Raw genomic sequence first — 14,261 nt, forward strand, 5'->3', positions numbered from 1 at the left:
AACCATACTGCTGCTGCTGATCATCAACTCTCCTCTTAACCTAGCTTCTATTACTCTTTCCCATATCTTCATGCTGTGGCTGATCAACTTTATACCTCTGTAGTTGTTACAGTTCTGCACATCACCCTTGTTCTTGAAAATCGGTCCGACTATGGCCGGACTCGGTGAAGCAGCAATCATTGGCAACGCTGTCTTCGGGAGGGGGGCGGAGTCGGCTTGTGTTCGTCATGTGAATGCGTCTCTGTGTGTGTCGGAAAAACAGTGGTTCGGCTTGGATTCGCCTTGTCACGAAAGTGGGGAGGCGCTTTCCTTCGAGACTGCCGGCCGGAGAGATGCAGTTGGCGAACGCATGCAATACGAGGGTGGGTGTTTGAATTAAAATAGGGATCAATTGGCCACTAAATTGGGAGAAAAAAGGGAAAAATCAGAAATAAATTTATTAAAAAAAAAGAAAATCGGTACCAGTATGCTTCCACTCCTCAGGCATCCTCTCACTTTCCAAGATTGTGTTAAATAATCTAGTTAAAAACCCCACTGCCATCTCTCCTAAACACCTCCATGCCTCCACAGGTATGTCATCAGGACCAACTGCCTTTCCACTCTTCATCCTCTTCATAGCTTCCCCCACACATAGCTTCCTTCCCTCAAATATGCGGATAATAATAATAATGATTATTTATTATTATTATTATTTATCTGGCAACCCTCCCAAACATTTTGTGGTTCTGATCGTAGTTTTGGAAACTTTTTGACCAAAAGATACAACTAACGTCTTCAGTTCTCCAACTGTGACCCTTGGAGATTCTTTGGCCACTCAGACCGTCCTCCTCACTGTGCGTGCACAGTGATGGATGTCTGTGGGAATCTGACCTGTGTGTCGCCTCATATTTATACCCCGGTGAAACAGGAAGTCATGGATGACCGCTTAAGTGCTCCCAATCACTCAGGTGAACTTAAAGTAAAATATGAAAGGGAATATATTTCAATCAGGTTTTACTCATAAGAATTTCTCGGGGTGCCAATAATTGTGGCACACGTGTTTGAGAAAAATATTTGGTTTATAGTAAAAACATTTTTTCTCAATCATTTTACGTAAATTACAGGTTAGATTTTAATTAATATTCTGAGTGAAAGATCAAGAGGAAGAACAGCCATTTTTGCTAATATTACTGAAAGGTGTAAGTGTTAGTGGAGGGCAGTGTATTTTTCAGGGACACTTCCTCTTGTTGTGTCTACGAATAGCATGTGCGTACTTTTTGTACTTGTTTTTTGGTGAATGCATGCATATTGCCAACTTGGCTATAAATTTACATGGCAGTAACCAAGCCAGGTCAACTTTGTGCATTTGCATGTATTTAATTTTGGTTGTTTTTAACATGACAATTTATCTTCCATGCAATTACAGTTTATACGAGGCACTTGCCTCCGGTTGCTGAGTAGGTACACCATAAGCAATATATAAAGTGAAATAAGCAAAATGTCAGATAACCAAAATGTAATTGTAACATGAGGTCTTCACATGACAGTATATAAACATAAGGAAATGCTGTATATACACACACAAGTCTTTAGCTTTCCTATAATAAGAATTGTGTTTTGCGTTAAATGTTCCTTTTTCCTTCTCAGCAGCATGCCATCCGTGACGTCTGCATAAAACTCAGATATGACAGTTATTTATTTCCTTTGAACAATTTATTTCCACAACTGAGAGTGAGCACGAGAAAAGAAAAGTTCTCAATGTCTGTTTTACAAAAGACACAAACCACTGCGATTCATGGCTGAATCTTGAAAATATGAACAGCCACTAGAAGAACCCCGCTACAATGTAGCGGTTCGGTTCTCCACCCGTCTAAATCTCCCCCCTCTTCATCCTGCCAGCTAACCGTCTTCCCCCTGCCCCTAAACCCCCCCCCACTTCAACTCCCTCCCCCAAATGCTCAGAATCATCTGAAATGCCGAGAAAAGTGGTTTTTAGCCATTTTTAGAAAATGCATATTTTGCATAATTATGCATAATTATTTTAATTTTCTGCTATTTTTCTGGTCCTCTCTGGAACAATACCTACCACCTCCAAAAAAAATGAGGATCATAAGTGCATTTTTGCAAAAATGCATTTATTTTGCATAATGCCAAAACATTTCTAAGTCCCAGAAAACAAATTTATATAGGTGAAAAAATCAAAGATGCTCAGAATCATCTGAAATGCTGAGAAAAGTGTTTTTTAGCCATTTTTAGAAAAATGCATATTTTGCATAATTATGCATAATTTTAATTTTCTGCTATTTTTGTATAGGTGCCCCTGATCATCCCCAATAACCTCCAAAAAGAATCAAGGCCCCACGTGCTTTAGTTTGGCCGTTTATAGACTCTCACACAGACACACACCACACACAAATTGTGAAAATACAGGAGTAGATGTGAATGTGGCTCTCATTTTGACGGTGTAGCACAAAAGCAAAATGAGATGTTATAGTTATGGATGGTTATTTAATTAAACATTGTACTGAATGTTAATAGACTTTTGAGTGCTTGTGAGGCCTTCAAACGTGGGTCAAAATGTGACCTGCTAACATCCGAGGTGTGTGTGTGTGTGTCACTTAACTACAGCGGGGTCTAGCGGGGGTGTGTTTGTCTCCATCTAGCGGCCAAATGCAGAAAAACAACGACGCTGTTTGACCAAAATATGTGCTCGTCGAAAATTGTGACCGCACCGTTGGCCTGAACACACAGAAAGCAGCGGCTCCTCTTCGTCACTACGTGGACGACCCCCACCCCCCACCCCAATATCGTTACCCTCGCCTCACCTACACCAAACCCGAACCTAAACTTAACCAGGAGGTAGGAGGAGTTGGGACCGCCGCCGAACTCTTTCGGACTGCGCCCCCCCAGAGTATGCGTTGTCTTAGCGCGGTCCCAATTTTCGAAGGTCGCGGATTCGGTCGCAACACCAAAGTCGTGTTCAAGAACCTCGCAGTTCCGCCGCGGACAAAGGGCAGCCGGGGGGGAGGAGGAGGGGAGGGGAGGGGGCCCCCGAAAACGCGCTTCCACCAAGTCGGCGAGGGTTTCACGCCGCCGAGCTCAAAAGCTCGCGTCGGCGGCGTCCCTGGCGGCGTCTCCTTCCAACAACGCGCTCCGATCCCGACGGGAACGCGCAACCGTGTCGTGCGTCACGGTTGCGCGTGTGGTCGCGCGGTTTGCGAAGAAGGGGAGCCGAGCGCGCGCTACTTCCTGCATCCGCTGGCGAATGGAAACGATTGCGAACGGCCGGCCGGAGGTTCTGGAAGGACTAGACGGAGCAAGCGCCCCGGCCGTGTTCACCTCCGAAGGAAACGCGGACTAGTTCGCCCCCCGCCCCCGCCGCCGCCGCCCCCCCCGGAGTGGTTTTATTGTTTAGGAGGTGGGGGGGTCGTCCGCTTGGCGCCGCGATGCTGGAGACGCCACCTGGCTACCCTTTCGAAGACATCCGAGATGAGGACATCGAAGTTGAGGAGGTGACGTTTCCCAAACCCCCAAAGTCCGTTCGCCTCGGTGCCGAGCCCGGGCTGAAAGAATCGAACCCCCCCCCCCCACACACACACACACCCCCACCACCACCTCACCACCACCTTTTCGTTGTTGGGCGGACCCGGCTAACTGTTTTGAGGTCGTGTCTCCCCCCCCCCCCCCTCCAGGTTGTTGGCAGAGGGACGTTCGGCGTCGTCTTCAAGGCGAGGTGGAAAGGAAAAGATGTGGCCATCAAGACTATCGAGAGCGAGAACGAGAGGAAAGCGTTTCTGGTTGAGGTGCGTCACCTTTTTCTTTTCGTAGAGGGGGGGGGGACGGCACTGTACACTACTAATGGGGTCTGACCCTTTGGCCGAGCGGTCAGCGACGTCGCCTTGTGGTGCGGTGCGCCCCGTATCGAATCCCGCACCGGGCAAGAGAACACAACCGGTTACATTATAGCGCGTTGAGTCACGCTTCATTAATCTCCGCGAGCAAATGCGTCCTCTGCGTTTGGCCCGTCCGGGCTAACCGCCTATAGGAGCAGTCTGGGTTGTAGAACCTGATAATGTAATAAATCCCCCGATAACGTAATAACCCTGATAATGTAATAACCCCTGATAATGTAATAACCCCCCTGATAATGTAATAAAAATTTGCTCTTGAGCTCATTGAAAATGCAATAACACCCGATAATGTAAATAACTTCCTGATAATGTAATAAAGTGCATTTCCCGATAATGTAATAAACCAGTGTTTCTCAACCGGGGGTCCGCGGACCCCTAGTGGTCCGTGATGTAATTGCAAGGGGTCCGTGAAAATAAAATTATCTTTAAAGAAGAGATCCTATGACATTTATAGAAATAGGATTATTTTACTCAAATGTGACTGAGACCTTTATCTACCTAAACTATAAAGGGTAACAGAACTTTTTTCTCTAATTACGTCTGTTTCACAGGTGTAATTTATTGTATTTCAATAAGAGATCTCGCTCCCGTTTGCATTGTTAAAAGTTACTGCATAACAATTCTGTTGTTACATATATCTGAAAGTTACTGCATACATATTCTGTTTTGTTACATATATCTGGAAGTTACTGAATACATATTCTGTTTTGTTACATATATCTGAAAGTTACTGCATACATATTCTGTTTTGTTACATATATCTGGAAGTTACTGCATACATATTCTGTTTTGTTACATATATCTGGAAGTTACTGAATACATATTCTGTTTTGTTACATATATCTGAAAGTTACTGAATACATATTCTGTTTTGTTACATATATCTGAAAGTTACTGAATACATATTCTGTTTTGTTACATATATCTGAAAGTTACTGAATACATATTCTGTTTTGTTACATATATCTGGAATTTACTGAATACATATTCTGTTTTGTTACATATATCTGGAAGTTACTGAATACATATTCTGTTTTCTTACATATATCTGAAAGTTACTGCATAAGAATTCTGTTTTGTTAACTATATCTAAGTTACAACTGAAAGCTCTTATTTTTGCCCCAAAGAGTGAATAAATGCTATAATGCAATTTAAAATGCAGTTTCTACTGTTTCTATCAAATTGCAATCCCCCTCCCCCAAGATCAGGTGGAGGGGTCCTCAGGGTAGATCAAAAATACGCAGGGGGTCCAGGACCCCAAAAAGGTTGAGAACCACTGTAATAAACTATATATCATAGCTAACCCTAACCCTAATAACGTCCCGTTAACGTAACACGTTATTACAGTGTTGGTAAAACGTTTATTTCACTATTGCAGGGGTCCCCAATAGGCGGCCCGCGGGCCACGTCCGGCCCGTGACGGGTTGATTTATGGTCTGCGAGAATTTTTGGAGAAATGCCAGAAGGAAGAATTTTTTTTATTTCCCTACCAAAATTTTTTTTTTAATTTCTTAGTAAAAGTAAGACTAGTAATATATCGAAAAATAGATGAAAAATCTCTGTTTAAATTATAATACCTGCAACATATCGACACCAAAACAAACTAATGAACAACATGCTGCTGGAGGTTGAGTGGCCCGTGGTTTTAAAAGTGGCCCTAAAAGTGGCCCGCTATGAAAAGTAATTGGGGACCCCTGCATTATTGGGACATGCATTTATTACATTATCAGGAAGTTATTACATTATCAGGTTTTATTGCATTTTCAATGGACTCAAGAGCAGATTTTTATTACATTATCGGGGTTATTACATTATTGGGGATTTATTACATTATCAGGTTCTACATGGGTGCAGACCTCTCCTGGTCTTAAGATGCAGATTTAACAGCCTCAAAAGGTAGACCCTTTAAACGTATCTACCGCGGTTTGTTTGTACGTGAGCAAACTCTTCCTCATCCACCTTGTTTTTTTTTGTCTCTCCTACAGCTTCGTCAGCTGTCCCGGGTCCACCATCCCAACATTGTGAAGCTCTACGGCTCCTGTGACAACCCAGTAAGGGCATCAAAGAACTGAGTCATTTTTTTTGCCAGAAGTTACGTCACACGGTCTCCAAAAACAGCACCACACTTTAATCAGTTGCCAGTGGTTCTCAGTCAGGTCCTCGGATACCACCAGTACTATTGGTTTTTCTAATTCTGCCAGGTAGTTGATGACGTTCACCAGTTTTTCCACGTACAGAAAGTCCTTGATGGAGGCTGGAATAACTGGAACGGCAGGTGAACGCATGAACTCCCTGGCTGAATCAAAAAGTAGCAGTACTGGTGGTATCTGAGGACCTTGTAGAGAACTACTGAGTTAGGCAAAGTGAATTTGTCAATGGGTGGTTTCATGGGAACATGGTTTGTATTTTCAGGTTTATCTCGTCATGGAGTTTGCAGAAGGTGGCTCTCTATATAACGGTGAGACAGGATATTCTGTTATATGCATGTAACAACCCTCTATTGACTCTGTGGAGAAACTCGAGCATAATCATGTCTTGCTCTTTTGTTGGAAACATTTAGAATACGGTTATGTCTGGTATCTTTTTAATAGGGATTTTATATCTCTGTGTTATATCACCGTATCAATATCATGTCTGTGGCTGTTAATGTGCCGAGTGCTGGCTTCTGTGCTCTTACAATGATCTCTCTCTCTCTCTCTCTCTCTCTCTCTCTCTCTCTCTCTCTCTCTCTCTCTCTCTCTCTCTCTCTCTCTCTCCTCTCCTCTCTTCTCTCTCTCTCCTCTCTCTCTCTCTCTCTCTCTCTCTCTCTCTCTCTTCTCTCTCTCTCTCTCTCTCTCTCTCTCTCTCTCTCTCTCTCTCTCTCTCTCTCAGTTCTACATGGTGCGGAGCCCCTTCCCCACTACACAGCATCTCATGCTATGAGCTGGTGTCTGCAGTGTGCCCAGGGTGTTGCCTATCTGCATGCTATGAAACCCAAGGCTCTTATACACCGTGACCTCAAACCACCCAAGTAAGGTCCTTTTTTTGTCAAAGCTGATATTTGGACTCCATTTAAATGGTAAATGGACTGCATTTATACAGCGCTTTTCTAGTCTACCGACCACTCAAAGCGCTTTACAATGTATGCCTCGTTCACCCATTCACACACACATTCATACACTGACAGCAGAGGCTACCATTTAAGGGGCCAACCTGCTCATCAGGAGCAGTTAGGGGTTCAGTGTCTTGCTCAAGGACACTTAAACACGCTTTATGGAGGAGCCGGGGCTTGAACCAGCAACAGATTGCATGTTAATACCAAGTGTAAATTGGGTATTAATAAGTGGAAGTTATTTACAGTATATATGTATATATATGTATATATATATGTGTGTGTGTGTGTGTGTGTGTGTGTGTGTGTATATATATATATATATATATATATATGCTCTCAGCAGGATAAGCGGTTCAGAAAATGGATGGAGATATAAAACCCCTCTTTTGTTGGTAGTTGTCTACTATGGGGTTGCAGCATTGTAGTGAAGTCATCCATGGAGACATCCAATAAGAACTCTATTCAGTAAGCTACTAAATCCATGTAGTCTGAAATAACAAGGCGGTGCAAAACCTCCTGAAACCAATGACATTTAGAAAAGGGGGGGGGGGTTGCTCTTGAAAGTTATCGCTTGCATTTGTCAGATCAACATTGATTGTTGACCTCTGAACATCATCACATGTAACCTTTCAGCCTGTTGCTTGTGGCGGGCGGTACGGTGCTGAAAATCTGTGACTTTGGAACAGCTTGTGACATCCAGACTCACATGACCAACAACAAAGGCAGCGCGGCATGGATGGCACCAGAGGTGTTTGAAGGTGAGCTTCCCCCACCATGCTTTTGTCTGGTTTAGGCTTAAGGTGCCTGCACATTTATGAGTGTGTGCACCACCTCGATATCGATGTGCGGGTTGGTGTTTGCTTACATACTACATACTACGTACATATTTGATTACCGTCATCAGTTGAAGACGGATGATGGCTGAAACGGCAATTCAGGATCACTTATACATTGTCAGCGAATGGCTTTTCTCTTAGCAGGAGTATAAAAGTGTTTTTGGTGAGCTGGGCTACCACGACACAGACCTCCCAAGACTAAATTGAAGTGTTATTTTCCAAAACGCTGTACTTTATCTCTGGAAAACAAAAACGCATCGTAGGTTTATTGTTCAGTGTTTCTTAAATGCTCGACCAGAAATGAGAAAGAGCAGTTTTGTCAACACAAGAGGAAAGGCAGAGTTTGAGCACTGTCCCAAGGCCAAAAAGCTTGGTATTTCATCACAACAGGCCATGGTATGTGGGAATTATATCACAGCGGATGTCGTCTGTACAACATGCAGCCCAGGGACAAGATAACGGTAGGCACAGAATGTTCCTTGAACTGAAAAAAGGTATGGTTGGGAAAAAAAACAACATTTTTTTCCCCCAATTCATTTATTCTGACATTGTGTTAAAGTTGATCCTAAAAGATAAAATAGTAACCAGTTTTCATGTTTAAGCTCCATATGATGTTATTCTTGAGGCCCTGTTGATATATAAAATCGATGCATTATTATGTTGTTTGATTTTTAACTTTCCCTCAGTCACTCACACCAGGGTTACTGTACAGGTCTGAAAAGCCTAGAAGAGAAGTGGGGAAAAAAGTTGTTGATCAGTTTTTGATCTTGTGACTTTTAAACCAAGGCGGCACAGTGGCGCAGTGGTTAGCACTGTTGCCTCACAGCAAGAAGGTCCTGGGTTCGAACCCTGGGGTTGTCCAGCCTTGGGGGTCATCCCAGGTCATCCCCTGTGTGGAGTTTGCATGTTCTCCCTGTGTCTGTGGTGGGTTTTCTCCGGGTGCTCTGGTTTCCCCCACCAATCAAAAAGACATGCATGTTAGGGTTTATACTCCTGTCTGTGCTCCTGACCGAGGCATGGCAAGACCAACTGGAGTTGGTCCCCAGGTGCTGCACAGCGGCTACCCACTGCTCCTAGCTACACAGCTAGGATGGGTTAAATGCAGAGAGGAATTTCCCCATGGGGATCAATAAAGTATCTCAAAATAAAAATAACTAAATAAATAATGGCCACTTTCTCCCACCTGTATTCAAGCTGTGCCTTCTGCATACAACCAGGAAATGACCTCGTCAAACTGGTGTAGAAGGCATGAAACTGTATTGCAGCTAGTAATCAATGTGTGTTAGAAAAAAAAGTTTTGTACTCACTCAAGTGTTTATACAGATCACTATTTCCAGTGCACTTCCACCTTATTGCTGCCTCATGGCAACAACTATTAAACATGTCATTGTTGATAATTGATGCATAGGGAAAAAACATTTTATTTGTAGTGAATTTTATAGTCTAAGCACTAGGACAGTGCTAAGAAAGTGGTGAGAGAAGCATCTGGATTTTGAGATTTAACCTTCACAAAGCGGTGGACGTAACACTCTCATTTCCACTGGTTTGTCTGCAGCTGATCCACTTAATATTTTGACAAGTCAAAATGTTAATTTTTTGTTAGATGTGTGTGTGTGTGTGTGTGTGTATGTGTGTGTGTGTTTAGTAATACAGTCTTTCTGTGTGTCCTGTACAGGAAGTAACTACAGCGAGAAGTGTGACGTGTTCAGCTGGGGCATTATTCTGTGGGAGGTAATCACTCGAAGGAAGCCCTTCGATGAGATCGGCGGCTCGGCTTTCTGCATCATGTGGGCTGTCCACAGAGGTCTGCTCTTCATCATGTCACCATCCTTACTGAAATTTCTCTTGCTTAGTATGACTACCTGTCCCATACAGTTCAAAAATATCCCTTTCAACAGAAACCAGGAAAGACCAGGGAAGAAAAATATGCCAAACACAAAAAACCCCTTTACAATGTGGCAGCATTAAGAACAGAGATAATAGATGCTCCATAACCATGCCTTTTCTTTCTACAGAACCCCAGTTGTCAAAGACAACTTCCATTTTGAAAATGTTAAAAAAATAGTATGTTTACCATAGTGAGCATAGCATACTTGGAGGAGGCAGTATTTCTTTTAAAATGTTAAACACTGTGCAAGGAAGTAATGTACACTGTTATCAGTAATTTGGGGAAAGTGCATTCAGATCTCAATGTGGACACAGGAGCTGCATATTAATGCCAGGTGAGTTGTAACCAGGTGATCTTAATTCAAGAGGCGGGCAAATCTCAGGTGTAAAGGTAAACCCTAAACCCTGGGAGTTTGAGGGTTCTGTGCAGTATTTTAGCTGTTCCTAGGACTGTACTCTTCTGGACAGAGACTTCAGATGTTGCTTCTGGAACCTGCTGGAGCCACTCTCTCAGTTTGGGGGTCACAGCCTTTAGTGCTCCTATTACCACGGGGGACCACTTTAGACATGAACTTCCACGTCTGTTCCAATTCGTCCTTAAGGTACTTCTAAATCTTTTCATGCTCCTTCTTTCTGATGTTGCTGTCAGCCGGGATTGCCACTTCTATCACTACTCTTCTCTTCTGCTCCTTGTCACTCACTGTTACATCTGATTGGTTGGCCAGCACCTGCTTGTCCATCTGGAAATTGAAGTCCCACAGGACCTTAGCTCTGCTGTTCTCAACCACATTTGGTGATGTTTCCCATCTGGACTTGGGGAACTCCAGTCTGTATTGGGCACATATGTTCCTGTACACTATCCTGGCCACTTGGTTATGCCTCCATGTATGCTGTCCCAGCCTGCATCTTGCACTCTGCTACTATGTACTGGACTGTCTCAGGGGCATCTTTGCACAGCCTGCACCCTCGATCCTGTCAGCTGTGGTAGACCCCTACCGCTATGGATCTGGTGTTGAGTGCCTGCTCTTGTGCTGCCATGATCAGAGCCTCTGTGCTGTCCTTCAGACCAGCCTTTTCTAGCCACTGGTAGGATTTCATGATGTCTGGCACTCCCTCTATCAATGGTAATTGATACTCCAATGGTACATCCCATGGAAGGGCTTCGTCTTCCACGATGTCTCCTCTTCTTCTTTCTCATCACCCTCTGTCCTCTGCTGCCTGAGGTGCTCACTGAGCAGTTTGTCCTGGGGTGCCATCTTCCTAATGTACACTTGGATGCTCCTTGTTTCATCCTGAATGGGGCAGCGTCCATGAGCTATTTTTAGCCCTTCCCGAGCGGAAGCGTCGCAGCAAACGGAAGTCAGACATCGGATGCACTAGACTACATTAGAAGTAAGCGGTTTGTTGTAATTTTCGGGGTTAATATTTGAGGTTAATGTTATCGGATTTATGGCAGCATATACATGACTTGGTGTTGTAAACACAGCCATGCTGTGCTGTCTCAACATGCTCCGCACGTCTTGACTTCTTCCTGTGACATGTCCATAGCAGCAGCGATGCTGTGACATCACTCGGACGCTGCTCCATTGTGGCTCTGACATCCTCTAATCCTCACACCCCCTCTTTTCACATGCTTGTACAGTCTCGGTGCTGGACTTCAAGTGGGGAGTTTTTGTGTCTTGACATCGGTGGCCTCTATTTCCTCCTGTGGCCAGCTTGTTATCCCAGCTGGGTATCTGATGACTGGTAGGGTGTACATGTTGATGGCTTGGATCTTATTCCTACCATTGAGCTGGCTTCTTAGCACCTGCCTTACTATCTGGAGGTATTTGGCTGTGGCTGACCTCCTTGCTTTCTCATGGCTCCCATTGGCCTGTGGAATACCCAGGTACTTGTAACTGTCATGTATGTCTGCAATTCTGGCTTCTGGTAGCTCCATCCCTTCAGTCCTGATCACCTCCCCTCTCTTTGTGACCATTCGGCCACACTTCTTCAGTCCGAATAACATCCCGATATCGTCGCTGTATATTCTGGTGAGGTGGGTCTGTGAATCGATGTCTCGGGTTGATGTCATCCATGTAGAGGAGGTGACTGATGGTCACCCTGCTTCTGAACTTGTATCCATAGCCACTCTTTGCGATGATCTGACTGAGGGGATTCAGGCCTATGTAGAACAGCACTGGGGACAGCGTATCACCTTGGTATATGCCATACTTAATTGTCACTTGTGCAGTGGCCTTGGAGTTGGCCTCTAGGTTTGTTTTCCACAGTCACATTGAGTTCTGGAGGAAGGTTATCAGTTTCCTGTTGGCCTTGTATAGTGCTAAGCACTCCAGTATTTACGTATGGGGCATTGCATCGTAGGCCTTCTTATAGTCAGTCCAGGCAGTGCTCAGGTTGGTCTGTCTGGTGTTAGAGTCTTGGGTGACTGCTCAAACAGTAGCTGGCGCTTTGACCGTCTAGTGTTGTTTCCAATGCCCTTCTGAGTTTTGCTCATGTACTGACTCATGTGCCTATTCAACTTCGCCACTATGATCCCTGAGAGGAGCTTCTATGTTGTGGAGAGGCAGGTTATTGGCCAGTAGTCTGAAGCTGTTGTACCCTAGTGAGGATCTTCCATGATCAGTATTGTCCTGCCCTGTGTTAGCCAGTCTGGATGAGACTGATGTTAGCAGCCGGTTCATTTGTGCTGACAGGCGTTCATGGAATGCTGTTAGGTTCTTCAGCCAGTAGGCGTGGATCATGTCCAGTCCCGATGCTGTCCAGCTCTTCATGCTTGAGACTTGCTGTTGGATGTCTGCTGTTATGTTGTGACGATGACTGTGTCTTGCTCTGGGAGGTTACTGTGGTCTGCTCTTAGGTCCACCAGCCACTGGGCATGGTGTTGTGTGACGCATCCTTCTCCCATATATCCTTTTCAGTCTCAGCTCTGGGTGGGTTTGCTGTTGTTCCTCTGCAGCTGGAGATGGTTCTTTGGAAAACAGGCCATTTATTCTCTTGGCCTCTGCTTATGTGGTATATCTCTTTAGCCTAGCACGCAGAGCTCTATAAGTCTTTGTTTTTCATTCTCCAGGGCCTCACTTATGGACCATACTTCTTTTTCAGGCTGGACCTGTCTTTCATCACTTCCTTCCACTCTTCTGGGAAGGCTTTCCACAAGATTTTGGAGTGTGTCTGTGGGAATTTTTGCCCATTCATCCAGAAGAGAATTTGTGAGGTCTGGCACTGATGTTGGACGAGAAAACCTGGCTTGCAGTCCCCGTTGTAGTACATCCCAAAGGTGTTCGATGGGGGTGAGGTCAGGACTCTGTGTGGGCCAGTCAAGTTCTTCCACACCAAACTTACCCAACCATGTCTTAATGGACCTTGCTTTGGTGCACTGGGGCACAGTCATGCTGGGACAGAAAAGGGCCCTCCCCAAACTGTTCCCACAAAGTTGGAAGCATAGATTTGTCCAAAATGTCTTGGTATGCTGAAGCATTAAGATTTCCCTTCACTGGAACTAAGGGGCCTAGCCCAACCCCTGAAAAACAACCCCATACCATTACCCCTCCTCCACCAAACTTTACAGTTGGCACAATGCAGTCAGGCAGGTAACGTTCTCCTGGCATCCGCCAAACCCAGACTCGTCCATCAGACTGCCAGACAGAGAAGCGTGATTCGTCACTTCACAGAACACATTTCCACTGCTCCAGAGTCCAGTGGCAGCGTGCTTTACACCACTCCATCCATCACTTGGCATTGTGCTTGTTGATGTAAGGCTTGCATGCAGCTGCTCGGCCATGGAAACCCATTCCATGAAGCTCCCAGCGCACAGTTTTTGTGCCGATGTTAATGCCAGAGGAAGTTTGGAACTCAGCAGTTATTGAGTCAACAGAGCGTTGGCGACTTTTACGCACTATGCGCCTCAGCACTTGTTGACCCCGCTGTGTGACTTTATGTGGTCTGCCACTTCGTGGCTGAGTTGCTGTTGTTCCTAAATGCTTCCACTTTTCAATAATACCACTTACAGTTGACCGTGGAACATCCAGCAGGGAAGAAATTTCACCAACTGACTTATTGCAAAGGTGGCATCCTATGACAGTACCAAACTTGAATTCACTGAGCTCTTCAGAACGACCCATTGTTTCACAAATGTTTGTAAATGCAGACTGCATGGCTAGTTGCTGGATTTTATACACCTGTGGCAATGGGTCTGAATGAAACACCTGAATTCAATGATTAAAAGGTGTGTCCCGATACTTTTGTACATATAGTGTATATAATTTTTTTTTTGGACTGGTTATACAAAGGGCTTTTCAATAGCAAATGAAGAAGATGAGGGTTAGAACTCCAACACATCCCCACTAATGAAAGTGCAGAAAGTGAAGAGGGATGAGATAACTCTTGAGTTAGATCAGTTTTAACAGCCTTGATATTTTGTTTGTGTATTACATACACAAACATACTGTAATCAGAGATGTGGTTACAAATGGTGCAAATCGGGTTTTTCTAGAAAATGCACTTTCAAATCTCGACTTTAAATTCTTTGCTCCTCAGTGATAAGAGGAACCT

The 14,261-nt window shown here is 44.5% G+C and overlaps 1 protein-coding gene across 2 annotated transcripts in view; it reads left to right on the plus strand.

The window, feature by feature from the left end:
* The first annotated feature begins 3,007 nt into the window (after positions 1-3,007).
* Positions 3,008-14,261, plus strand: part of LOC130126249 (mitogen-activated protein kinase kinase kinase 7-like) — a 30,485-nt gene continuing 19,231 nt past the window's right edge. Inside the window, exons 1-7 of one of the 2 annotated variants that reach the window (XM_056295675.1) lie at positions 3,008-3,491; positions 3,672-3,782; positions 5,876-5,941; positions 6,303-6,348; positions 6,762-6,900; positions 7,618-7,742; positions 9,496-9,624. In XM_056295675.1, coding sequence (XP_056151650.1) covers positions 3,426-3,491; positions 3,672-3,782; positions 5,876-5,941; positions 6,303-6,348; positions 6,762-6,900; positions 7,618-7,742; positions 9,496-9,624 — 682 coding nt within the window. In that variant the 5' untranslated portion in view covers positions 3,008-3,425. The remainder of the gene's footprint in view (positions 3,492-3,671; positions 3,783-5,875; positions 5,942-6,302; positions 6,349-6,761; positions 6,901-7,617; positions 7,743-9,495; positions 9,625-14,261) is intronic. The other variant, XM_056295674.1, reaches the window with a different exon arrangement.

Source organism: Lampris incognitus, chromosome 16 (genome assembly GCF_029633865.1).
Source record: "Lampris incognitus isolate fLamInc1 chromosome 16, fLamInc1.hap2, whole genome shotgun sequence".
Taxonomy (NCBI): domain Eukaryota; kingdom Metazoa; phylum Chordata; class Actinopteri; order Lampriformes; family Lampridae; genus Lampris; species Lampris incognitus.